Consider the following 27,369-nt stretch of genomic DNA (forward strand, 5'->3'; position numbering starts at 1 on the left):
CGTTTGCAGAGGGGTCGAGCCTCTCCCCAGTGGCACAGCCTGGACACGCACCGTGCCTGTGAAGGATGATCCCCTGCACTGCACCTCCCGGGGTAAGGCAGATGTGAAAAAGCTGTTAGCACCCATGGGTGTAAATTTGGCAGGGCCTGGGTGGGTTACGGCCCTGTGGGTGCAGCACGGAGCCACCTCCTGGCTGTGCCTTCGTGGGCCAGGTCCCTGCACATGGCAGAGACGGGCACCAAAACGTGACCCAACAGCTGCATTTGGTGCATTCAGCAGGAAATCCCTAGGAGCTGCCTTTTTTAGCTCACTTGCAGCAAGTGGTGCAAACCCAGTTTGTGGAGCAGCTGGTTTTTTGAGAAAAGCACGGGTTTGCTGCCCACTGCTGATGGAACGGGTGTGCCCGGGTGGTACTACCATGGTATTTTTCTATACAAAGCTGTGCAGAGCACTTCAGAGGGGTTCCCCAAGTGGACCTACCAGGTCAGGAAGATGCAGCCAGGCTCTGCCTGTCTGGTTTCAGTTTTTGCACGACCCACAGAACAGGCATTTTGCTTTCCTAGGTGCATGAGAACTGGTCTACCATCCTGTACCCATCCCTCTGGCTTTTTGGGGATCTTACACTCCAGCCAGAACTGCAAAAAGTTAAGAGCATTTGCTTTCCAGATAACCCTGCAGTCGCAAGGTCCTGTATTTGTGACTCTGCCCCTGGTGACACCCTGCAGAAGGAAGGAGCCCCACAGGGTCCGTTTGCTGCAGCTAATTTGTCTCAGCCTACTCGCTCTGCTCCCTGCATCACGCCCCGTGACGTGGAGGTACCCCCAGACGAGCAGAGCGGGAACCCTGCATTAGCAATGCACTGTGGCATTTCTGCTCTTTGGAACAAAATCTGGAGAGAGCCACAACTGAGATAAAGCAGCACTTGTTTTATTGAATCCACAGCACAAGAATCCCAGTCCTGCCTTGCAGGACAACTTCCCTCTCTGTCACCTCACTCCTCCACAGGGAGAGGTTTTTCTGGACGTGCTGGAGCTGAGAGGGGGCAGTCCATAGTTGCATCTCTTCTGTCGTTGCAGAGGGAAGCATGGTCACTGGTTTCTTTGCTCACTCATTCTCTCTCCTTCCCCTTTACACGATTCTGTCCACACCCCACTTTCTGTTTTCTTCTTCTCAGAAAGCTACTGGAAGTACAACTCTAGCTCTACATCAGTATGTTCTGCTTAGAAGGTCCCAGCTCACTGTTGTATCAATACTAATCCTGTTTTAATATGAATAAATACTAGAAATCAAAGAATCTACTACCTTTTCTTTGGGAAAGAGAGAAAAAAGCATCTCTTGCTTCAGAGACTAAAAATGTTTTTTTAACTGATGTTAAAAAACAACATTCTGTAATCTTCAGTCATATCCGCTACTGAAGGGCAGCATGCAAAGCAACATGCAGTACATGGCAATAGCACTAGCACAACTGTGAATAATCTGAAATACAAGCAAAATAACTAACAGATATCAAAGTAGTTGCATTCCAGCTGTGGCTTTAGGTGCATTCATTAAAATATATATATATAAATGGTATCAAAAATATCAAAGACATCAAAGACATCCTGCCAGGGATAGCTGAGGTTTCTACATCACCTAGGCTGTTGTTCTCCTAATATGTTACTTTTTTTTTTTTTTTTTTTTGGCTTTGTGCTTCTTTTTAATGCTTTTGGCTTCTTTGCCTATTTGTTCCAATTCATTAATAACCTTGTCCCAGTCATCTCATCCTAACGCCAGCGGAGGGCTCCCCTACGTTCCATAAAGCTGGGTATTCCACAGCTGATGTGTTACGGATGGAGAAGGCATGTTTCATGCTTTTGTACATACCTTAATACACACAAACACACCCCTTCAAGGGAATTATTACACAGAGACACCCGCTGAGTTATCGTGGGAAAGAGGAATCCAGAGGAAATAAGACAATATCAAATGTAGCTTGATTTTCCATGAGATTGTACAGGGATGTTTTCCTCAGTCCAGGCGAGTGTGGTTTTCAAGCCACGCATGGCACATGCCCTGGAAATCACAAAATTCTCTTAGTAACATGGTATTGTTCCAACATCTTTAGGCACAAGCAATATTCATAATTTCCCATAATCATTTAACTACGATCCTCGAAGTAATGGAAGCTGGCGTATCTGTACTATTTCTATGAGGAACATAAAAAACAGGATGCAGATCTACCTCCAATGAGAGGAAAGGAGTTTCTTGACTGGAGACAGGCACACCGTGCAATTAGATCTATTTCCCCCTTTTCCCTGCAGTCTGTTCCTACTCCTGTCTTGTTTCTAACCCGAGCCCTAGCAATTGGCCTCCGTGGAAAGTGTTGTATTGGCTCTCCTTTCACACATGCATATCACAACAAATACAAGCGAACAAGCCAGCTAACACAAAGCCAAGCCAAAGAATACACATTATTTAGTGAGGTTCATCTGTCCAAAGGAAACTGCTGTTACGTTTATGTTTTATCTGAACACCTGCATATAACTCAGCAGACTCACCTGGGCTTCCTGAGCTGGGAGCACCTGGTGACTCACATACCCATTATCTAAAGTTGCTACCAATAGCTCATAAAAAGCTTTCTGTTGCTATGAATTGCCCCAGACACCACCACCAAGGCCATGTTCTTACCGCCACTCCCCAGGGCGGCGCTGTGCCACACACCTTTATGGCTGCCCCACATCTCAGATCTCTGCAACCCTTACTGCAGACGCTCGAGGGAGCCACTCAGCCAGGTCACGTCCAGCATGTTTTCCCAAATTCTTCTCCATCATCTGGAGAACGCTAGAAGGGTTGCTACACTTTTGAGGTTTTGCATTACTCATTCAGGCTCTAGTTTGGGACTCTTCCTCACTATTTCCACTCTAACAGAGCTATCGGCATCCTGTGAGTCAGGATCATTGCCCATCTCTCCACCCGAAGCATTATCATCACCATTACCCAGAGCCTCCTGATCTGTAGAGCCAGACAGGCTGTTCCCAGCTGCTGGTCAAGTGTCTGCATTTTAAGGCACAAGTATTAAGGTGACTCTTCCTCCATCTGAACTTCCACACAGTTCTCTCCCTCAAGCAAGTTCCCTGAGCAGCTCCTCTCCCTGGGTTTGCACCGAAGTGCCTAGACAGAGCACAGAAGGGCTTTCTGGCAGGAGAGGACTGTCTACAAGTCCTTTCTGAACGATGTGACTTGCCCTGGGCACACACACTCCCACCCTCACTCACCAGAACCATGACGGGGGTCCCCAAATCCTCCATCGCTGGGTGCAGCACTGAGAACTGGGGTGCCACCAAGTGAGAACTCCACACTTCCCTGGGGTTGCCTGTGTTGGAAACAAAGAAATGAAGCTTGGACAGGTCTTCTGCTCTCTTCAGACATTGTCAGGTGTTGGAGGCGGCCCTTTATCTCCAAATCTTGCTGTCTTCAGCTTCCACACATCTCTGGTTTTCCCTGCTTTGAGAATTTGAAAGCAACGTCAGGGCTGGCTCTCTGCCGGGCACGCAGGGAAGCAGTATGCACGTGCAGGCTGGGGCAGCTCCGTCACCACCCTCCTGCTGCTCTGGCACACGGTCTGCTCCTGCTCACCACCAGCATTGTCCTTACCCGTACAGACCACACTCAGCCTCCTCACCTGCGGTCCCCGCTGAGCTCACACACACACATGCTTCCACCATGCTTCAGCCAAACCGGCCCTGTTACGCAGCCCTGCCCAAGGAGCTGCTTCTGCGCCTCCGTGGGCTGTGTGAGCACTTGCCCAAAACAGCCTTTCCCCTACCAAACACGCTGCTATCAAACAGTTCCCCGCCGGACACTACGCAGCCCCTGCCATGACGGAGCAGCAGGGCTATCTACATCCCCACAAAGCTCCCCAGAGGTGCTGCCAACAGATCCAGCCCTTCCCCAGGGAAGAAGGGAAGGGCTCTGCCCTGGTTGGGAAGCCCAGATGATGCCCAGCATTAATCAGAGCTTCAGCTATGGAGCTAAATTGCTACCAATCGAACCCAACTGTCCTTGCTAAAAACCAGGATGAATCCCACACAAGTTGCTCCTACTCCCAACTTCCTCCCAGGCCTCGGGGCTGTCTTCTGCTCTCTGTTCACTTCCTGACCCAAGAGTACGTGGCACCAGGAGCACCTGACCCTGACATGGACACAAGCCCCAGGGACCTCGTCAGCAGACAGCAAAACATGATGGGGATCTTCCAAAGCAACGCATCCTTTCAAACATGCCATTTCAGGCAAGAGACAAGCACTGACAAATTTTCAGTTTTATTAAAAAAAATCTAGCAGCAAAACCTGTAACAATTCAAAAAAAAAAAAAAGAACATGACACAGAGAAAGAGACGGAGATGGAGAGAGACAGGCTTGGGGTTTTCTCCACCATTCACTCAAGTTCCTTGTAGCGGGCAAACATGACTCTCCTGACAGCATCACGGTAAGTCTCGTTGGACTGCCTCTTGCTGGGCTTCCCTTGGGCCCCCAAGCCAGGTCCCTTCTTCCGATTTTCCACCTGGAAACAGACACAACCAGGATCAGTGATTTCTGCTCTTTGCCTGCTTCTTCTGCCTGCAAAGAAAAAGCTTCCCCTGCGCTGGTTCAAGACAGCCAACTGCTCCCATGTGGATAGGGATAAGAAGAAAATACGTGTCCCTCCAAAAGCTGTTTGGGAGAAACTCCAGGCCTTTGCGGGCAACAAAAGCACAGGCAACAAATGCCCGGTGCGAATAAAACCATAGGATAGTCTGCGGAGATCAGCACTAGCATATGGTGTGGTAGGAGCAGACAGCCAAAATGTGCAATGCCAGCAGACAAGAGGCATCCGTGTGCAAGCATGGATCGAAGCAGAGCAAAGGAAAGTGCCAGCAAGAGAGCTGGGCTCCCAGGGAGCTGTTTGCAGTTAGACTGCACTTGCACGAGCTCAGCTCTTCTCTCCTCTAATAGTGTTCCCATGGGACCTGGTAGCGCACTTTGCATTTCAACCAGTTTTTAACGACTGGCTTTTGCAGCCAGTGTCTGAATTTTTCATTAATACCTGCCTAGCGTTAACCCAGGAGAGCTGAGCGCTGAAAGTTTCCCTTGCTTTCAAGTCTAACTTCTCTGGATACCAGAGATGTGATCAATTAGGCCGGGAGATCAGAATCCTGTGGGGCTGAAGCGGGCACATGGCTTTTCCCAGCAGGACTTGGAAGTGGGAAGAAGGCACACCTCTAGGGCTCTTTTGAGAGGCTCCTATAGGGATTGTACGAGGGCTGTGCCTTGCAATCAGCTTCCCCCTCCAGGCCCGGGAGCCCCGATTGGAGGTCAGACCTCCCAGAGCGCATCGCTAGAGCTGGCTCTTTGACAAAGCCCGTTTTATGGCCGCAGGAAGCTCTCCACGAGGACCAAACAACAGCTGGAGCAAGTTCCTGCTATCTGAACTGATGAGGGAAACTTGCCTTGTGTGTGTGGGCTCAAGCAAGCGCGTCACAAAGCCTCAAATATTTGCCTTTAACAATATACTCGACTGCGAGCTGGATGTCGCAACGCAAGCTGCACTGCAAGTTGTGGTGACCTTTGGTGAGGCGCTGGCACCGTGCAGCAAGGCAGCCCGGAGACAAACCCGCTGTGGCAAGCAGCTCCAGCTGCAAGGGTTCAGTGCTGCCCACCGGCCCCTGGGCAAGCAAAGCCCCAGGCTGTTTGTTCCTGCTGTGTCCGGGCATCCCAGGTCGCCCACTGAACACATTTCTGCAGAAGAGTGGCCTCAGCAGTCTTTTGTACCCCTCCATGGTGTCAGTGTGACTATCTGCATGTGAATTAATCCACTGGAAAAGGCTCTGTCTTATTCGCTTGACCGACCATAGTATCACGCAGCTAAGATTGCTTTCCCTGCCACTCTAGAGATGACGTTTAACCTAGCTCTGCAGCGCTCTGTCCGGTGTCAAACCGTGGCCTCAGCCCTGCCCATACAGCTGTGTGGGGACAAAGGAAACAACCCACAGGAGAACAGTCTTCCTTTCAACTCAGGTAAGCCCCCAGATGCTGTCCCGAGGGCATGTCTGAGCTGTGTCTGGGAGCAGGAACTAGCAGCAGTGGGTATGAACCACTCAGTGGAATCACCAACAAGGACAAAACACGTGAAGTTATTTCAAACTGCAGGTTGCAGATGACTCAAAAGCCAAGCGTCAAGTGCAATTAACACATTAATACCTTGTCGCAGGTAAACCCTCTCCAGACCAGACTGTCCCAGACGGCAGGACCTACCCAACCCTGCTTACTCCTAAAGTTCTTTTCAGATGATGTACACTGGTAACCCCTTTCAAAGCCCAGCATTTAGAATTGCAGCAAGAGCCTCAGCAGGTGCAGACACACAGCAGCACACGCCCAGGGGCTTTGGCTGTGCTCACGCCTTCCAGGAGAAGGTCCACCTTTTCTCCCCGTTGACGTGGTTGCAGAGCACTGAGCTGGTGACCTGCTCAAATCCCAGCCTGCTTTTGGGCAGGTATTAATCAGATGCTCACACCCTCCTTACTCACCGTCAGTTTGTTTTGAACCCCTCCAGATCCATAAGGATTCTAAACCTTTTCTCCCACCAGCATACTCGCAGTCCCTCCCCGCCTGCAAAGCTAATCAGCGCACATATTACTCCTTCGAGCAGGTGCTGAGTCACGCAGCCTGACTCCTGTTGGAACTGGGAACTCCCTCCAGCTCTCTTGGGCGACATTACGAGCTTGAACAACAGTGATTCATTTTGAAGGGAAGGCAAGGCTCACCTCCATTGGTGATGTTGTACCCTGCTGGTTGTAGCCAAGGCCTTTTGTCCACCCTGTGGACTGCAACATTCGGTTTCCTTTGTTGTTACTGTCAATCCTTGGATCATAGTCACTGGAAAAGAAACAGGATCAATTGTACAGCTTTGCAATGTTTTGAACACGTGCCAGAGATGTTTAGCTCTGCTAATAACACCTTCAATGACATTCAAACCTCTCCTGAGGGGAATTTCCAGTTGTTTGCAAGGAACACACTGCCCGAAGAAACCAACACGGTGCACTCTGTGTGCAGGGTTCAGACACCTCTGACAGTGTAGCTAACTCCCTGTCCCACCTCAGGGGTAATACACCGGGACACAGGAAATGAGCTCGGGCTCCAAAATATTTATGGTACAAGAAGGCCAGAAGCATTCTGTTCTTGTATTTCTTAATCTGAGTTTTAGCAATAGCAAGAAAGTGAAGTCTAATCCCTGCTGCTCTAGTAGATCTTTTTCTCCCAGTGCTGCGAGCATTGTGGTCACCAAGCTCAACAGATGCAATGCTCATTTGCACACCCCTTCTCCCACCTTGTCATTACTCATCCAAAACCGTTAACCAAAACCCATAGTTTTGAAAACTGTTCTGCACAAAAATAGCTTCCTGCATTCAGACAAGTTCTACTTTCTGGCTGCTGCTGACACTGCACACAAACTGCTTTAGTTTATCCGCACCTTTTCCAGGAAAACAGAGGGAAGAGAAGAAACAGATTTTTAAACTGCAAAATGTGAAGGAAAGGTCCCCTTCTGAGGTGCTGCACCAGAAGGGAACAGGCACGTAACCAGTTTTGTCTTCAACACATGCCTAGCAGTTCCTCAGCCCACTGGAACACATGAGCTTGCAGCAGGCAGACCTTTTGAGAGCTCCACACAGCACGCACTTTCTTCCTACACCTACTCTGACTGAGATGGAAACAGCTAGTGTTCCTCTGAGTCAGTAGAACAGAAGAAACACAGCTTTGCTCCTTCTTCTGATGGCTAAATGCCAGGACAGGAGGACAGCAAGTGCCTTGAGGATGTGGTGACTGGGAATGAACTGCGCTCTGCTCCCTATGTCCGGCCAGGCACTCTCAAAACCCCCATCCTACCCATACAGTACCCATCTGTACGTCTCTGCTTTCCCGTAAGCCCTTGTCTCCAACCCTGCACTACATAACCCTCGCCCCCTCTGAGAAGTCCTGCAGCTTTTGACAGACTTCTGCTTTGGGGAACTCTGCCCACAAGAATCACAGCCTGATCATTACTCTTGCACATTACCCCACCAGACAATTCCTGGCCTTGGTGTGCCAGCAGCACATGTGCCATCATGGCATCAGCAGCCCCAAAGACATCCAACCAAGAGCAGACATTACCTCTCCGAGTCCCGATCATATCTGAGTCGTTTCCTCTCTGGTGAATCCATTTGCTGGAACTTCTCTCTTCGGTCATTTCCTTTGTCTTTGTATCTCCCCTTCACAACAGAAAGAACAAATTAAGTACAGGAGCTACGAAGGATTTGACACTCCACAGGAGATTGCTCTGCAGGTAGGTCTCACCTCAGCCACTAATCCTTAACTGAGGAGGAAATCTGTCCTGGAAACCCACAAACACCGGATGTTTCTAGGACCCACAATCCACTTATTCTGTCCTGATGGCATCTGTTGCTGCCAGACCGAAGGTCGCAGCCTTCCTGCTACGGCACCATGAGCAGCTCTGCTAGCTTCTGAACAACAGCCACAGCTCTCCCATTCCTGGGCAGGCAGCAGCAGCTGCCCATACACTGCATTGATTTCAAATAGTAATCTGTGTCCCATGTAGCTCATAGCCCAACACTGGCTTGCAGGGCAACAGAACCACCACTCAGAGCCTTCTGGGAGGAAGGCAACCTGCTCTTAGAAGTCACACCATAATCTACAGGTCCAAATGCAGAGCATGTCCACAGTTCAGTTTAAGACTCTTTGCCCAGGCTACAGACAGAAGTGTAAAAGTGGAAGGTCTGCCTGGACCAACATTCCCCCTAGCACAGGATGACAAACATAAGTCTGCCCACCACCACAGACCCACCTCACGCTCTCTCTTCTCCAAATATGCCAGTTCCTGCTCAGATCGTTTGATCTTCATATGTATCTCCAGGTTTTGCTGGAAGAAGGAAAACAGAAGCCAGAGTCAGCAGAGGACACAAGCTGTCAGGGTCATTTGCTGCAGCCATAACAAGTATAAATAAAGCAGCATGCCCTTGTACCTGCACTAATCCAGATGCAACAGCTCCCCATGCAGCCCAGACTACCTGCTCACCCACAAGGAAAGGCTGTGGGACAGCCTTTCCTGTCCCACAGTAGGAAAGGCAAGCGGTCCTATTTTAACCTGCGTGCAGTTTGGTCCTCCCAGAACCAAGAGCTCAAAGACAGTGCAGAATATAGGAAGGCATGCCTGAAGTTCTTACTGCTATTGCACTTGAATGTGCCAGCAGCCCACTCTCCCCAAACTTGAGCTGCATCACTATAGCTTAAAAAGTCACAACCTGCTATTATGGCACTCTCATGGCAGGAGCAAGCAGCTCACACAATGCTTTGAGCAGAGCTTTGATGGGAACTTTGCCTGCTACTGTGTCAAACTCAGAACAGCTCTTCCCACACAGTCATTGCATCTTCTCCCTGTATCACAAAGCTCTTGAGCCAAAGGCAGCTCACATCACACATACAGCCCCCCCGCCACCAGCTCCCCCATACCTTGTGCAGGTTGGAGAGCTGCTGGTGCTTGATGAGCACTTCCTTGTTGGGAAACTGCCTCCTGCACAGCAAGCAAGCCAGCTTGTTCCAGTCAGTCAGCTTGTCGTCGCTCGCCTTGGCCTTCCTCGGCTGCTCCTCGCGCTGTGCTGGTGGGTGGGGAGGTGGCAGCCACTGCGCCTGTTCCTCCTCTTCCTCTTCCTCTTCATTGTCGCTGTCTCCTCCATACTCTCCCAGAAGACCTATCAGAGGGTTCACCACCTTGGGCTGAGGGAAGAGGCAGAAAAACATGATAGTTTGTAGCATCAAGCCTTCTCTGCCAAGCTGGGCTCTGCTTCCCCAACCAATCTCCCTGTGCCTTCTCTCTCTGTTCTAGTCCAAGAGCTAGAGAGCAGCAGCATGGAAAAGTGAAAGAAGCTGGCCAGCCAGCATTTAAGCACCACAGGGTAGAAGTTTTTCTGTTCTCAAGACGGCTGTGCTTCAGTGCCAGGCTTTCCCGATCTGCTACACACCTAAGCAAAAGAAGCTGGGCACAGCAGCAGCTATTTGGCCTGGAGTGGCTAACAATCGCTTCCTCCAGCAATGAAGATCATTGAGGTTTGCCCTTCCTCAGTTTGGAGGAGGAGTTCCTCTTGAGTGAAGAGACCCTGCCTAGATGCCAGTATCAAATTTCACCCTGCCAAAACCCTGCAAACAACCCAGCATTGTGAAGCAAACTGTCCTGGCCATTCCATCTCCAATGCTCTCTCCAACAGCAGGAGAAGCTGGCACTTCTGCCACCCAAGGTCAGAGCCAGGCTGTGGTGAGCCTCCCTAGTCACCTACCCTACCTCAAACAAGCCAAAAATCAATCCAATGGAGCGTCTTACCGGGGCTGCACTCTCATCCTTTTTCACAGAGGGAGGTAATGGTTTCTTAAAGACATCTTCTGCAGAGAACTTCTCCTCTCCAGACTCATTCTGAAACAATCAAGACCAGGTGTTAAGACTGCTGTAGCACAGATTCAGTGCAAGCAGCAACTAATCACACGTTTAACAGGCCTCCAAGGAAACCAGGCAGTCAGAAGAAATGAGGTGGTGTTTTTGGTGGCAGACATTCCAATTCTGAGCATCGCCCGAACTATTTCTCCTGGAAGTAGGCCCTTGGTTTCAGGGACAGCTGAAGCAGTTGCCATGCTGTCTCAGCCTGATCCACTCTCACTCTCTGCTGGACTGTGATGCTGGCCATGGCCCCAGCTGCAACTTAAACCAGTGAGGGAGCTGGTGCAGGGCCAGTTCAACATTTCAACACCTCTGTGTACACAAAGGATGTGGAGATCGTGCACAAAGCAACCCCCAGAGCCAGTCAGCACAGGACCAGGGAAGCCCACCAGTGCATGACGAGTTACAGCCCTGCTTCACTGGGAGAGAACAGACCAAGCGAAAGTACTACATGTGTGGAGAGGAAAGGATGACAATGCCAGTTTTCTCTGCCGTGTCTGTGGTACGATACATGACAAGGCTCAACACAGCTCTTCGATTTTCAGGATTTTCTCCTGGACAAAGAACACCAAAGACTGTAGTTACCTAGCATTGTAACAGGACGAGGCTGTGATGCTCGCTTGCATGCTCAGCAGCACAAACTTGGGCTTGGGTGAAGCTTCACATCTACATTCTTTACAGAGAACTGCTCTGATGCCCCGGACATGCTCTAGTTCAGTGGTTCATTAGCTACTCATGTTTCACTGGGGAAAGACAGGAGCTATGCAACATCTTACCAAGCTTGCACTTTCGTCCTTTTTCACTGAGGGTGGTAATGGCTTTTTGAAGACATCTTCTGTGAAGAACCTTTCCTCTCCAGGCTCATTCTAAAAAACCCAAGATTGGGCATTAGACCATTAGCAGCACAGGGGCCAGGGTGCACACAGCAGCCATGAAGCCAGTTCTGAGCATCCATGGAAACCAGAAAGCAAGGAAAAGCGATGGGGGGATTTCTGCTGCAGATGCTTTCACACTCCATTCAGCCAAGACCAACGTTTATCCTAGGTCAGTGCCCTTTGTAAGCAGGCATTCTCCACACCAGATGAGATTCCTTGGCAGGCTTGGTACCATCATCAGGGACAATTACTCCCCTCAGGTCCCAGCTCCCCAGGACCAAGCATGCCACAGTGCACATCCAGACCAACAGGTAAGGAAGAAAAAAAATCTGCATTTGTGACTAAAACACTTCTACCAACTCTTGTGGTAGAATTCATTCTACTCGGCATTCCTCAGGTCAAGTCAGTATCCCGGCACAGTTGTGGAAGATCCTGCTCAAAACACCCACGCTCAAACATTGTTTTGGATAGCTACTCCCACTCAGCAGCTCCGCACGTGGGGGAAATAACATTTGCTCACTGAGAGTAGCACTAAAGGGCTGGACTCTGGGAGGAACCGTACAGGATGTCCGTCATGAACTCCTATCTGCATTCGATCTTGGTTCACCTTTGCAGTCCATCTGCACCGCTTGCCTCATCTTCCTGTCTGTCTGTGATGTTTGGAGGCGGCAGGAACTGTGGTTAGGGAAGAGCTGAATCTCTGTTATTATCTGACCTGCTATGTTCAGACCTGCCTTCTATTTTTTTGCTGGCTCTGTTACAACAGTTGGGTGCTTTCAGCAACTGGGAGTGAAATGCGAGTCTCAATTACATGGATGTTTCTGAATCCTTTACCATAAGGAAGGGATAAGAAGTCCTGACTTAATGTCAGGAGACAAAAATTTCAAGAACTTGTCCCCGCCTGGCCATGTTCCTGGCCTGCTGGTGACCCCATGTATTTCATCACTTTCTCTCACAGACTCTCCCCTTTTTGAATCCTCTAAAAATTACTCTCTTTTTTTCTAACATCCATTACCTCAACCTCCTAGCCTCGGATCTCTGACCATTCTGACGCCTGGAGGTATTTACCTTAGAAGAAGTATTTTTCCCTTTCTCCTTTTTGTCCCTGTTGTCTCTGTTGTGTGGTTCCTTCCTTTCATTTGTCCGTTCTTGGCTTCCATGTCGCCGCCTTTTGTTCTCTATGGGTGATGAGCAGGATTCTCGGTCTATCGTGACTTCTCTCTGAAAGAGACATAGAAAAATAAAAAAAACTTAGCTGAAACCCTACAATCTTCATAACAAGACTTTTTGTCCTTATTTGGCTGAGGAGACCAGCACACTAAGAAAGGACTGAAGAGCCTCAGATAGATGAAGGAAAAGGCTTTGGGACTTTGCTGGGGCAGAAGACTGTCTACTACAGCTAAGCTATCAGAGCACGACCCTGCTCACAAAGAGCATGGACATTTCCAGTTTCATGAAAACAAGATGACAGTCCCATAGAACCTCAGCAGATGGCTCTTTTTTGGGATCCTTGTAACTATTGCTGGCCAGGCTTAGGGAGCAAATTGATGAAGACAGAGCTCTGTTTTCCATCTTTTAGTAGAAGGTCACATGTTTTCAAGTAAAGCTGAGCGAGGATGCTCTTAAGTCTGATAAACACAGAGGAGACCAACACCCTTCCTTCAGAGGCCAAGGAGGCAACCACAGCAAATGGTTCAACATAATGGACTCCTAGCCTCTCATTATGTTAACATTTTGGAACACAGACCCCTTTTATACAGGTCAGAGAACTGAGCGAGAGAAACAAAGCTGACTCTGTGTCCTATGCTGTTCTATGCTAGCCCTCTTCAGGCTGCAAAATCTACTCAGAGAAAGGCAGTTTGTAAGAACACGTTACGTGTAAAGCTTCCTTCACATGTACTCACCTGAGTCCTGGGGTCATAGTATGTCCCAGCTATGGGATCGTAGTAATTCCCAGTTTCAGGATCATAAATGTATGTGGACACATCTGATGGAGCTGAATGGAGAGACGAGTTAATATCAGAGTCTTACAAATGCAGAACTTGCTCTTTACAAAGAGAAAAGCAAGAGTAAACCTTGCACTGTCAAAAGGATCAAGAGTAGGAAAGAAGAAATTTTCTCCCCTGGTAAGACAGGCAAGAGCAGTCCTCACATCGCTCTACCTACATCTTTTTTCTCTAAGGAGTAATAAGGTAGATAGGTTTTCACAGTTCTTCTGTTTTAGGACTGGCAAAAATTCCACATCAAAACACAATTACAGGGGCTGTGCTGAGATCACCAGATCACAACACCTGACCGGACAAAGATATGAAATTCAGTAATTTCCCAAAGAATGGGTTGATGTGTACCAGGCTCTGTTTCCACCCACCCCTGTGAACAAGGAAGATCTGTGCTCTTATAAACAATCTCCTGTTTAAAACGATGACGCTCCCCACATCCCTTCTGTCTCTGGGTGCATGAAAGCTCCCGACAAGAAACAGAGCAAACTGCTTCTACTGGAAAAGCCAAAGGCCTTAAGGATAGGGCCATAATATGAGGAACATCTCACATTTCCAAAATATTATTTAGACTGAGCTCAGCAATGTTACATATATGTTAGTTAAACAATTATGGCAGGGGTTCCGGCTACTGGCACTGCTGCAGTGTATTTTCCTCTGTCTCATCTGGAAATTACCAGGCTGATTTTATCCCATCAGTATGCCACAACAAGGAAAAGCAAGCAGCAAGTTTTCTTTATTTACATGTAGCTTTTGCACAGTAAAAGTACGGAGAAACCCATTATCAGATAGGAAAATGTGACTAAACAAAGTTGGCAAAGGAACTCAGAAGTGGGTGTAGCAAATAAACCTACTCCTAGTCTTTAAAATATTTTTGGGCTGATTTCTACATGTCAGTGCCCTTTTAAGGAAGTAAAGTCTCCACAGTAGGAGTGAGGCAGAGCTTAACTTACACTGTGCTCTGGTGCGTCTCTGTGATTCGTTGCCCCTCCTGTCTCTCATGCCTCTTCTGCCCTGGATTAAGTGAACAACACAAACAGATCAGAGACTCTCTGACAGACATCATATTGCTTCTCCTCCCTCCCACGGGCCCAAAGTTCAGGAAAACAGTTATTTAGCTACTCTAAATAGAACACAATCAGACATAACTTTTCATCTACAGAATGAGGGACAGTATTGCAAGGCACGAGACCTCCACAGCCCCCCTGAATCTTTAAATCAGGTACTCGTGGCAATCCATTTGAAAGCCCCAAACCCATTCAGTATGGGAAAAGCCCTGCAGCCCTGTAACACAACCACTAAAGAAGAGACACTCTCTTCAGGAACTGAGATCAGCCATCAGTAAGTCAACCTGTAAAAGCCTGTTATACGGTAATCCAGACCCAAATTCCCTCAAGCAGCATCTGTGCTGACCCACATTTCTGTGTGCATTATAATCGTTGTGGCACAGTAGCAGTGAAGAGCATACTTGAGCATTATTACCCCACCTTCAAGCATGTTGAAGTTTTGGCAGTCCAAGGGAAAAAGCCTAACAAAGTCGTGCCCACTACCCTCGATGCTCCCGCCCTTCCCTCCCAGTTGCAGCTGTGCAGGCCTACCTGTCCATAGTAGGAATTGTCACTGTGCTCCCCGTAGTCATTCCTGCTGAGATAAACATTGCAAGTTAATGTCAATCTGGCTTCAAATTAACCTCAGTGATCTCCAAATGATAAGCAGAACCAATAAAGACAGAAAGACCATCTTCACTGGCCACATGTTGGATTGTGTTCATCCCAGGAGACAGAGAGGCTTTGTAGATCGCTGTCTCCACTAGAGGTATGCCCCCCCTCTCTGCTTAATCAGCAAAAAGCAGCTGAATCTCTCTAACTGCTTTTGAAAAAAAAAACAAAACTATTAATTCCTTCACAATGAGATTTGATGGCTGGACAACAACAGGAAGCCACCTACTACAATGGCTAGTCCCATACTGCTCAAATCCTGAGGCTTCTTCTAGCTCTGATACTTCACTGTACACTTTGTTAGGCTGCAGGAACATCTGTACTAATTCATTTACCAACCTTTAAGTACGAGTACATCTCTAGCCTCGCAGCACATCACACAAAGGGTAACCCTACTGACTCATCCATACATACCTTCTCCTCCCTGTAGCAAGATTCACTTCCACCGTACGTCCATCAATGCACATGGGGGGATCCAGATTCTGCAGTATCTTTAGCAACCTCAGCGCCTCCTGTAAAATGAAAGAAGAATTTCATATCTCTGAGAAGTGAAGTCTGTTTCTGCCCGAAGAGAAGGTTTTGTGCCTACAGGATGACCATAGCAGGACAAGAAACACAATACTCTTGCCTAAATATTAGTGAAAGATATTTAGGAGGCGACAAAAAGGATAAATACACTGCTAGGTTCTCTGCTTGTCCCACAGCTGTTTTCAGCAGCCAGCTAGGGACTGTGTTCTCCTAGAGCTGCTGGACAATGCAGCACCATGGTGGCTGTTGCCCCAAAGAGTTTTGGTGAACGCTCTCTGAACCAATGCAAAAGCACAGCTACAGAGTCTGGAAATCACTCTGGCTAAGGAGAAAATGTGAACCCTCCAGCGTTGAACTGTCTGTTTATTAAGATTCTTGCCTTTTGCAGACAGAAACGATAGAATTCAAGTTCCCTGCAAACAAAATAGCTGTGCAAGAGACGGTCCAGCTTAGGAGGGTCTACAAAGAGACATATTGAGGCAAGAAACTCGCTCAACATCACAGTTTGTGACAACATTCTTTAGCTCCTAATGTCTTTAGCCTGTGATCAACAGATGTATTGGATGTTCCCTGTGTCTAGCCAGACAAGCAGGAGTGGTCAGTAACTCTCTACAGAGCAGCTGCCCAACAAGTACAACTATTTCTTTTGTTTCTTTTGATTCTTTTCTTTTCTTTTTTCTTTTGTTTCTTTTGATTTTGTTTGATTCTTTTGTTCCTGTGCCTTCCCTACTTCTACAAGCTATAGATGCCAACAGGGGGAGCATGTGAAAGCAGGAAACTACTTACAGCATGTGAGTCCAGTTCAATGAAGCCATAGGTCTGTCCCATCCGGCCAGCTTTGTTCTTCATGATGCGCACTCTGGACGTGGAGAGCTGCACGTATGGAGCCAGGAGCCCCACAATCACTTCTGGGGGGGTGAATCGTGTAATACGCTTCAGCATAATTGCTGAGAAGGACAATGAGAGAGGTGGCCAGGAAAGAAAACGTGGAATAAAAAAGATAATTCAGATCCAGGCTTACTGTGACAGCAAAAGGCAAAACTAAACCTACCCAAAGCAACAGCACAGCTTCTTGCAGTTGGGTCTGGAAGCTGATACTTTTTTTTTCTCTAGTTTGCTCAGACTACTCCCTCCAGTTGCTCACCTTTCCGTCCCAGAAAACAGAGCAGAAAGTAGTCCCTAGTCCCCTCCCTCCTCAGAGGAGATCAGCCCAGGGTAAATTCTGGTCAAAGGAGACTTCTGCTGCTGTTCTAAGTTAAGTGTACCACCCTGAGCCAGCTTACTCTGAATTAATTTTCCTAAGGGCAGCATGCCAGCACCTTTGAAGCTGGACAGCCCACCATTACTTGATGCCATGGATTTGCACAACACAGAAACAGCCTCCAGAGGTTTTGGTGAAATGATGCCCTTTCTGCAGATAGCCTCATGGAGAATAATCAAGAGGAATCCCAAACTGGGCTTTCTGCCACTCACTTCTGCTTCCTCCACCTTCCTGTGGTGTGGCTTCCTCTGCTTCTCTCTGAGAAGGCAGCTCCTGGTGCCTGTCCATGTCCCTTCTCTTCTCCTGCGAGGGCCGCCGCTCTCTCCCTTCATCTCTTTTCCTTGGCTCCTGTTCTTGAGGCTGGCACTCCTGCTGCGGAGCAGGAACTGAAGGCTGGAGAGGCTGCTTTGGAGATCCTGGTTGTACTGATAACTCTTGCTCAGGTTTTTCAAGCTTTGCCTCTGCTATTAGAGAAGAGAAATAGACTGGTTCCACATACAACACTTCAGCACATATTTTTCTTCTGCTATTTTCTGGCCACTGCAACTGCTTGCCTTAGAAAAGGCTAGCCTATTCCGTCCTTAGCACACCCCATGTCTTAATCTGCAGAGACAAGGCGCACAAAGGGCGAGACAGATAGGTAGCTCATCCTTCCACTGCCGTGGTTCACATCAGGCTCCTCCTTTACTTGACCTGTCCTGTCAGAGATGAGGCATTCTGGCGTTTTTATAGGACCGGCTCTTGCCTGGGCACACATGACTTAGGAATGGGTTTGGATATGGTCTACCCATGTCCGGGACAATCTACATGGCACTGATATCCTTACTATGACTGATCTACTCTTGAACCCTCAAAGCTGAGCAGTATCAACTACCGACTGTCATCCTGTCTCTATGCTAGAATAAAACTGGGTGCAGACACCTGTGATCACTGAGTGAAATGCACCATACACGAAATCACTGATTTTTATTAGGTCTCTACTTGCCACAAAATGAAGCACCCATTATGTGGAAATGCCCTGCCTCAGACTAGCTATACAACACAAAGAAGATAAATCCCATCGAGCTTCTGTGCTTGAAGGCCTCTGAAACATCTGGCTTCACTTCAAAAGAGATCCTTGCCTACGCTTCTGAAGCTGTTAGAAAGGGAAGCCTAAGCTGTGGGGCTGTAAAGTCAAATGTCACCAGCCCCCTACCTGCTGCTCAGATCCGTTCCCACAAAGAAAGAAACGAGAGTGCAAGACCTAGCGCAGTAAAGCTTCACTCTTTAACATCCCCCTACTCTCATTCTGTTTGGCCAGGGGGAAGCATAGCAGAACACACAATTATTTTGCACGTAAACATTGAGAAAGCTGTACCCTGATTTCCTTGGCTGTCAGCAAAGCTCACGTTGGACAGCCCCATATAAATTTGTCTCCAGTTTGCAGGGTGCAGTTAGGGCTACACTTCATGAGCAAGGACCTCATGCAGAATTTGCATAGGAAACCAAATTATGCAGACATAAGCACAACCCCAGACATGCAGAGAGCACTTCTCTTACTGAATTCTTGCTCAGCTGATGCGTCCTCTCCCTCAGAACCACCTTTGGACTCTGGGCCTGCTCTGCTCCCTGTAAGAGAGGCATATTAAAATCCACTTCAAGACCATCAGTCGCAAAACATGCAAGAGCCTACGCAAAGTTGCAGTAATGAATGCATATGCTCAGAGACTTGCTTTGTCTCACCCGGCAATTAACAAACAGTCACAGAGAGATTACCTTATTATGTTCTCACAATCAACAAAACCAGGTCAGGTAGAAGCAGGCACCACAATTAGTTTTCACGGCATCTTAAAGCCCCTGGTTAATTTGTTCCTCGGTAGCTTTTATTACACTACACAGCTGTGGTGACCAAGGGGGCCAGGTACGCAAATTCTGCTTTCCTAATACTAATGGAGGAGCTACAGTGCAAGGAAAGCAAAACAACCACAGGGACAGTGCTTCAGTAAATAAAGAGCTCTGCATCAGCAGTTATTTTAATGCCCTCCTACCTAAGGTATGCACATAAGAAATGCAAAACGTCAGAAGTCTGCTCAAAGATGCAGAGTCAAAGCTTACAGAGGGCCTGGAATACCTGCTCATCCCAAAGAAATCAGTCCTTCTAGGGACTGTGCTTTGGCTGTTGTGCCATCCCATCCAAAAAAGCACAGGTGCTGGTGGGTGAGAAGCTCCCAGAGGAGCTGAACTCCTTCCTTGCCACGCACTCTTACAGTCAGCAAGGTCAGTTCAGCAATTCACATCCCGGATCGTCAAATCTGAGAGCCTCAAAAGAGTAACACTAAAACCACGCAGCTGCACCTCCCAAGGCAGGGGGGCTGAGGGGAAGCCATGCCACCTACAGCAGCAGTGCTAGCTCACAGACCTGGAGGACACAACCTGTCACTCCGGAGGGAGGACAATGCCAAAGCAAAAGGAAGGAAAGGCCTTGTGCTGTAAGACTCCGAGCCTCACAAGAACAGAGAGCCTGCTAACAACACATGGCATGCACCATATTTAGTGTTGACGGGGAAAGGGTGCTAAACGAAGCCAAATTAATAATCCTCCTACGCAGTGCTCGGCTTGGTGCTCAGCCAGTTCCACCAAGAAGGACGCCGCAGGGAAGACAGAATACAAACTTACTTGTCAGGATGGGTGAAACTTTTAAGCGACCGAACAGATGTACTCACCATCTCTTGGGAGCTTGCAATAGGAGCAGGAAGATCTGTAGCCCACAGTACACACCTTACACTGCAATGGAAGATGGACAGCATGAAAAAGTCGTGTTTTGAAGGGGTAGGTACAACTTACTCCAGAAGGCTAGGCTCTGAAGTACTTTCAGAAAGTAAGTTGTGGCCACGGAAGAGTTACAGTGAGAGCTTGAGAGACAGGATGGGTACTGGCCGCAAGAGCCTCGAATGAAATGGGAAGGGAACGTTCACACGGCTCACACCTGGGATTGCCTCGGGACCGGGATTTTCACACAACTTCTGAGTACAGATCTGCTCACACCACAGAGGTAGTTCGCTAATCCTTGCGACAGGATCCTTCCCCCTCTCGAGTGATGCTGGACTGAAAAGCTCCCTGCTGGCTGCCATCCTGCCAGCCACCCTATTGTTTCAAAGGACCCAAAGTGACCTTTGTTCTTCCTCCCCTCAGCTCACTCCTCAAGCAGTGACCAAGTCCTCCCCGAAGTTAAAAGGCACGTGCAGATACTGATGCCGTTTGCTGCACCGGGACAGCCAACAAAAAGGCATCTGCCAGCTGCAAGGCAAAGCTGCTGGGGCTTAGATGGTTATCCCACCCGGAGCCGCTGCGGAAAAGGCAAGTGCCCAGTCTTCACAGCTCTCCCTGAACACAGCATTCCTAACGTTCTCTTCAAGCTCTTTGTAAACGCACTGCTTCCCTTTCATACCATTTCTTTCTCTGATTGAAGCCCTGCAAACGCTCTGTGGCACCAGAGGGCTCTTTCTGGCCATGCCCATGCATGGCACGAGCCAACTTCCCATCACACTAAGAGCTGCTGTGAAACCACTGCCTGTAACTCCTGTCTCTACTTGATTTCTGGAGCATTAAAAGCCCAGACAAGAGCAGCATTAGCCCAAAACGATGGCTTTGTTTGCAACTGGAAGGCATCCAATTAACCTGGATAAGGGTCTTCACACCCCAGTGGGATCCAGAGCTCAAGGGGGCAGTCTGAGCACAACTGAGCCCTTCCCACCCTACTGCAACCTCCTGCTTTGCACTCAGGGGCAATGGGAAGAGCAACCCTCCTCCTTGCTCAGCACTCTTCCTCAGCCCTCTGCAGCTGAAAGCACTGCACTGGGAGAACCACGGGAAGGGCATGGGAACAAAGCTGGCCCTCGAGCAGCTGTGCCACCCCAGAACCAGGCCGATTCCTGGCCGAACGAACCCTGCCTGGGCTTTGACTTCTTTCCACGCTTCTCTGCTGCACTTGCTACACTCACATCTAGGTCACAGGTTCCTGCGTGGAGACAGAGGAGGTTTGCACTGCTACGCTGGTGAACGCTCTCGTCGCAGGGAGTGAAGACACTCACTGTTACACCCGTGAACCACAGCGCAAACCTGCTCTGTGCCAGGCGGCAGATTCACTGCCTCTTTTTGGCCACGCAGAAAGGATCCGTGCATTCTTTTCTCTGCATGCTAAAAGGGAACCACTGCAGAGGGACAAAAGCACCCTGTGCACAAAACACTCGCTACCTGTACCAAAGAGACACAGTCACAGGTGGCATCAGAAACAAGGCAGGCAAAACACAGAAGTTCAGAAGAGGCAAGAGCTTCAGGACAGGTACTACTCTTAAGGATCTTCAGTCCCTGAGCAAAGATTTCATGCACCTCTCTGCTGCCCTTGCCAGAGAAGCCAGCAGGAAAAGCACAGTGCAGCTCACAGTCGCATACTTACACGTTTGCAGCGCCAGAACTCTGGGCACGGAGTGTACTCAAGGGTCACTTCTTTGCCACCGATCGAAAGAGTTCCCTGTTGAGACAAGGGGGTGAATGACGAATGCGCCCAGCACAGGGAGATCACTCAGAGGCAAAGAAAGGGGTTAAAGCTCTGCTTTCCAAAGGTTTTGCAAGTGAGACGGGGGACGAGGGGGACAACGTCTGGTTCAGTTAGCTGGAGCTTTGCCGTGGACGTGGAAGGGAAAGTGCCCGTGCCCTGCTCTAGCACAGGGCTACAAAGCTGCGCACTGACTCCGGGGGAACCAGGCAGAGGAGGCTGTGCACCTCCCAGGAAGAGCAGAGCTGGTAACCAGAGCACAAGAGGGAACGGCTTTAACTTGCTTTTGTCCACAAGCTGGAAAGGCAGCTGGACATCCTCCTTCACACCAGCCACCACCAGACTGGTCTCAAGGCAGCTCCTTGAGGAGGAATACAAGGAAAAACGCCATTGAGGTGAGAGAAATCTGATGCTTGGGTTGGTCTTCATGTCACTCAAGAGACCCTGGCTTTCCTTCAGGGAAGTGAGGGCAGCCCCAGCTGCACGGCCGGTCCGTGGGGGGGCTGCACTCGAGCACTTGTGCAGCAGGGAGAGAAGCAGAGGGAAGACACCCTGCTTTCTGCCCCGCACATCACAGTGGGAGAGATGGCAGGCGCCCAACAAACCCCCCAGCTTGGCTGAAATGCAGCTGATTACAGGGATTGCAAGGGCGAAATGTGGTAGGTGAGAGCTCCCCAGCTCCTGCACGAAGCCACCTGTAGGAGCAGGGACCCTGCTCTCACCTGACGTGGACACAGCCCGTGCCCAGGCACAAGGGATGCAGGCCGAGCCGCAGACACAGAGCCATGGGACATCTCGCACCACCGCAGGCACTGCCTGACCGCCTGTCTTTCCAACACCACACAGGACGTGGTGACAATAATGAGACTCAGACCCAGGGCTCCCAAGCCTTAGGAAAGCAGCCACTCTTCGGGCCAGTGCAGGCAGGTGTCAGGGAGCTGCAAATGGTCCCGAGCTATTTTGGGGATCCCTAGGCAGTCAGAAGCTTCCCAGGTGCTCCGACCCAGCAGCCTGGTCACACAAGAGTGCACAGAGCAAACCAGGAATGTGAAAAAACAAGTTCCCAGGGGTATTATTCAGAAGTCACAATACAGCCACGCAAAAATTGCTGTGCAAAATGTGCTGGAGATGCTAGGGAATAAGTAAAGCAGGTGGGAGGAGTTCCTGGGAGGGAATCACTCGGTGATGGTACACCAACAATCCTTTAACCCCTCCAAAAAACGCAGCAGAGAAAGCTGGAGGAGCAAAGGCACCACCGAGGTCAGGTACCAGCACCTCCCCTTCCCGTAGCCTGCTTTTCCACATCCCGGCTGTTCCTTCCTACCAGGCCTACCCGCACTGAACACTTCAGGGGATTCCTTTCTGCCACCCAGCTGTTCGGATCCCGATTCCCAGCCTGGATTTGCCTCTGCCTTACAGAACACCGAGCCATCCTCAGCCCTCGCTGAGGGCCGGCGAGTGCACCCACAGCACGGTGCTGCAACCTCAGGCAGGGGGGCGTCTGTCCCCAGAGCAGAGCAGTGCCCACCCTGCGTGACTAGGAGAAGGTGCGTGCCTTCATAAAAGGCACGTGAGCAAACACAAGCGAGGAAGGCAGGGAAGCGAAGGCCGAGGCTCTCCTAGCGGGACCGTCAGTGCAGTTGGGGTGGAGATGCTCCCGGCCTGAGCAGGGCACCAGCGCAGCACACATCCGAGGGCAGCAGAGAACCACCCGTGTCTGCCCAGGGACCCGGCGAGCACAGGCGGGGGAGAAGGCAGGGTGCACATCCTCGCAGGCATGGCCACAGCCTGAGCTGTGAGCCCGCAGAAGCCCTGGGGAGCAGCAGGCAGCCGGCCCCGCTCGGCACGTGGCTGCAGCCCTGCAAAGGGCCCGGGAAGCAGGGACAGCTCGGTTTGGGGACACTTCCTCCGACAGGGCACTGCCCCACGGCTTCATCCTTCCAGCAGTTACTTGAAAACAAAACTTGCCAGAAAGCCTTAAGATTATTTTTTGTTTTTATGGACGATCATTTTTCAGCGCACGTGGTGCTGGTCTCTACTGCAAACTCATTTCTTGGAGACTGCCAGAAGTGCCACTTGCTAATTACTCACTCATTTCCTTAACACCCTGCTGATTGCCTGCTCACTGTTTCAAGCTCGCTCTTACTGACTTCTTGATATAATCATTTTCAAGGCTGCAACGATCATTTAGCATACCAAAATGAGCCCTTCAGTTAGGACACACTGTCAGGATTCAGTAGCTCAGTGACTTTAAATTCTTCTTTCCCCCATTTTCTTAATAGATTCCATCCCAAATATTTCCAGAATCTTTATTTCTTCTAATCCCTGTCACTCCTTATTCTGTTTCAGCTCCATCTTCTTTTCCCTGCAAGATATTTTGGATAAAAACTCTAATTTTCAGTTCACCGGCTTCAGCTGAGCAGATCTTTGTGAATTCAGGAAGACTTTCAGAATACTTCAGGGAAGACTGCAAGAAGGGCAAACCTAAGGAAGGCTATGCCACATCACGGCAGCACCCGGACAGCAACAGTCTCTTCCACACCCACACATTTTATCATGGACCTCTCTCACAGACTCACCTGCGCTGTGGCTGTTAATTCTCCTTGTGTATTTTCAACACCCTGTACTTCTGAGTAGCTTGGCCTTTTCTTTCCAAATTGTTATGCTACAGAAATGTCTCTCCCGTCCTCCCAGTGAGGAACCTCCCCCTCAAAACTCTCACTGAGCGTGCGGTTGACTCACCAGTGAGAGGTTTAGGAGGCAGCACAGCCCTGTGGTACTACAACACAGAGCTCTCAGCAATGGAAATGCCCAGGCTTTCGAGGGCACAAGCAGCTTTTACTTTTGTTTCCGAATTCCCAAACGCAAAACAGAGCATCAGGACTTTATTTCTGGCATCAATGTTTGATGCTACTGTTAGATGTCTTTCAAACGCAATTATATCTGTTTTTTTCGCATAGAGGTCTGGTGTAGATGCAATACTGGATTATAGCTTAAGTGGTACAACAGAAAATAAACCATTGCAGCTAAAGTTATCCAAAAAAAATGTACCATCTGGGATAAGAGCCAATGGCCTAGCATGCAAACATCCCTGGAAGCAGACTCCAATCAACTACACAATCCCACCACCCGGTGGTTCTGGAGAGCGATGCCATGAAACCATAAAACCTATCTGCAACAAGCGCACGCAGCAAGGAGCAGTGTCCCAAAGCCCTTCGATGAGCAGGCCTCATCGTTAGCATGTGAAATTCCCCCAACCGCAAGAACAGGATACTTTAAGAGAGGGGGGAAAAAGGGAAAATCCCTTAGCCACGGTATTCACAGGGAGAAAACCTTTCCAGAAGCACCGTGGAGACCGTGTGTCAGCTGGGCATGAGGCTTCAGCAACCAAACTCCAAAATTCCTAGGGCAGTTTCCAAGCTCTTTGTCACCAAAGGCAGTTAAACCAGAAGCATTTTAAAAATACCACTATGATCTAAATGGTAAAGACAATCCTAACCGTCAGACAAAAACCAGACTGCGCTCTAGCACATGCAAAGCCCACTCCTGAGGCTGGTTTTAAACCACCTCTGGTTCACTTACCCTCACTGCCATCACCTGGCTTTAGCGATGGAAGCAGCTCCCTCCCTGCCCCACACAGCGCTTGGCTGACCCCAGCGGGCAGGAGAAACCGTGCACGCTGCTGGGCAGCGCATGGATGGGAGCAGGGATCACTTCGACACGGCCAAGAGACAGGCGTGGTGCAGGTCAGGCATGGCACAGCTTACCCACTTGGGCCGCTGCTCTCTCAGCCAGCAGGTACATTCGGCGTGCTTGCTGGCAGGCTTCTAACGAGGATGGCTGGGAGCTGAGGAGGGGGAGAACTTGCCAAAAAAAGCATCTCTACGCTCTCCAAGACAGAGATTACAGAAGAATACAAGTTATCGATGTTAAGGAGCTAACTGTTTCTCTGAAAAAAAACATAGAAGCTCTAAGAGTGACCTAAAAATTCCAAAATGTGGCAAGCCCTTGGAGCACAGCACAGCTCCCCAAGTCAAGCCAATCTTTCGCTTCGGCTGAATTTGGCCAAACATTAAAAAGCTAAGTAAAATCTCACTTGAGAGCCTCTTAACAACAAGTTGACAGCTCTGCACGTACTGCACCCCACAGGCTAGTTTCAGGGAACAGAACCGAGGCTCACCTTCGGAGCCCCCAGATCCACGAGGATTAACAAGCCCAAATTTTCTCCTTGGGTATGGCCAAAGAGCGATAACCAAGACCAGGATGCGTCGTCCCCACATCAGTAAGGAGATGACTGCACCCCAAACAAACCAGACCCAGATCTCCTCAAGCTGCTGGCTCGCACAAAACCAAACACCGCTTCAGCTGGTTACTCCTTTATACTGTTTGATTAAATAGAAAATATCCATGCCATGAACTAAAACGTTCTGGTATCCAGCTTGCTGAGTCAAAAGACTGGCATAGTTCAACATGCTGAAAGTGAACTGCAAATATCATTTGCAAACAGATGTAAGGTTGCATACGAAGATTATGATAAAAGAATGCTTATGGGCAGCACTGCAAAGCAGTCATATTAAAATGCCAGGATTAACCTCACTTATGGGATGTTCATTCAGCTCTCTTACGCATATTTACTGCAATTAGGATGGTTATCTAAAACCCATTACACAACAATCATTTAAAAATTATTTCAACTGATTAATGACTAGGCTTTACTGCTTGGTGGAGCCTCAGGCCGTAGCCGAGGAAGCAAGGGAAAAGGAAGCAGCCTCGGAACGCAGAGGGAGCCCCCAGTCCCAGCAGCGTTTCTGGAGCAGCTCTCACCACCCGCGGGATATTTTCCAGTCCTGGCCTCCACGCACACTGGGCAGCACAGCTCAGGGAGACAAGTGGCTGACAGCAGAAGTTGGGTTATCTACCTGCAACTGCAAATCAGACTGCTTTTGGGTTTCCCTCTAATTTGAGGACGGGTTATAAATGCAGATTTAACAACCCCAACTGTGCCGCTATCCAGATGACACAATCTCGCCCTGTATCACTGGCACGGTTCTCGTCTGGGGCAGAGGACGGGGGAAGCTGGCAGGAAGAGCACAACGCTCTCTCCCTTCAGGTATTCATCTTCACATAAACCAGAGAGGGTCAAACACCAAAGGTCCTTCTAGCCTACACATCCCCAGCTGCTCCTGGAGTTCACGAGGCGGCAGCTTCTGGGGCTGGAGCAGTGGGGCAGCAGCAAGACATCTGGGAGGGTAAGAGACCAGCTGGATGTATTTCAAAACAAGATCATCTCTGCCACAGAAACTGGCTTCTCATCCCGGTTTTCCCATATGCTGAAGTTTTTATCTCCAAGCTTCTTGGCAGCTGCTGTACAAGAGCCTTGAGTCTGCAGAGCAACAGGCAGTGCATCTACCTACCTCTGGCAAAGAGCAGAGGAGAAAAGCTGCGAACCCACAAACCGCAATCCATCTGCAATTAAGGATCTAGAAAACAGAGCGTGACACAGAGAGAGGGAGAAGCTAGAGCAATCTGGTCTGCTGCAGGGTACCGCAGTGATCTGGCATTTCCTACAGTAACTACAAGGAAAGTCCTAGTGCAGCAAGGCTCCCCCCAAAGGCTCTCAGCCCCTCCTCACGCTGCCTAACCATTTCTCAGAGATTTCTTTTCATCGGCCCAATCTATCGGTGCCCAACACTCAGCTGCACAGCAGCTGACAGCCAAGGGCAGACGGTTTGAGACAAGCAGGGGATAAGGATGGGCTGGCAAGTGGTGGGTCCTTGGGGAACGGTTACATCGCCGAGAGGATCCCAACAACCTCGCTATGTAGTACTACAGGTCTCCAGCAAGACCGACAGCGACGTGAATCTTGCATAAACATCGTGTTAGCGGTCACCTGCAAAGAAGGATGGGCGGATCCTGGGCAGCAGTGGCACTGCGGAGCTGAAGGGCATGCGGCAAGACTTCG

The 27,369-nt window shown here is 49.4% G+C and overlaps 1 protein-coding gene across 6 annotated transcripts in view; it reads right to left on the reverse strand.

Annotated features, from left to right (window-relative positions):
• Positions 1 to 906: 906 nt before the first annotated feature.
• The window catches only part of RBM6 (RNA binding motif protein 6), a 60,034-nt gene continuing 33,571 nt past the window's right edge, over positions 907 to 27,369 (reverse strand). For 4 of the 6 annotated variants that reach the window (XM_067003297.1, XM_067003296.1, XM_048054366.2 and 1 more), the window contains exons 7-24: positions 21,309 to 21,383; positions 19,576 to 19,636; positions 18,413 to 18,481; positions 17,086 to 17,337; positions 16,399 to 16,559; positions 15,499 to 15,596; positions 14,965 to 15,010; positions 14,320 to 14,380; positions 13,274 to 13,365; positions 12,438 to 12,590; positions 11,271 to 11,360; positions 10,384 to 10,473; positions 9,519 to 9,782; positions 8,854 to 8,928; positions 8,163 to 8,260; positions 6,779 to 6,890; positions 3,255 to 4,539; positions 907 to 2,052 (exon numbers count right to left, since the gene is read on the reverse strand). In XM_067003297.1, coding sequence (XP_066859398.1) covers positions 4,414 to 4,539; positions 6,779 to 6,890; positions 8,163 to 8,260; positions 8,854 to 8,928; positions 9,519 to 9,782; positions 10,384 to 10,473; positions 11,271 to 11,360; positions 12,438 to 12,590; positions 13,274 to 13,365; positions 14,320 to 14,380; positions 14,965 to 15,010; positions 15,499 to 15,596; positions 16,399 to 16,559; positions 17,086 to 17,337; positions 18,413 to 18,481; positions 19,576 to 19,636; positions 21,309 to 21,383 — 1,923 coding nt within the window. In that variant the 3' untranslated portion in view covers positions 907 to 2,052; positions 3,255 to 4,413. The remainder of the gene's footprint in view (positions 2,053 to 3,254; positions 4,540 to 6,778; positions 6,891 to 8,162; positions 8,261 to 8,853; positions 8,929 to 9,518; positions 9,783 to 10,383; positions 10,474 to 11,270; positions 11,361 to 12,437; positions 12,591 to 13,273; positions 13,366 to 14,319; positions 14,381 to 14,964; positions 15,011 to 15,498; positions 15,597 to 16,398; positions 16,560 to 17,085; positions 17,338 to 18,412; positions 18,482 to 19,575; positions 19,637 to 21,308; positions 21,384 to 27,369) is intronic. The other 2 variants (XM_067003299.1, XM_067003300.1) reach the window with 2 other exon arrangements.

This window comes from Anser cygnoides, chromosome 10 (genome assembly GCF_040182565.1).
Source record: "Anser cygnoides isolate HZ-2024a breed goose chromosome 10, Taihu_goose_T2T_genome, whole genome shotgun sequence".
Lineage (NCBI taxonomy): Eukaryota > Metazoa > Chordata > Aves > Anseriformes > Anatidae > Anser > Anser cygnoides.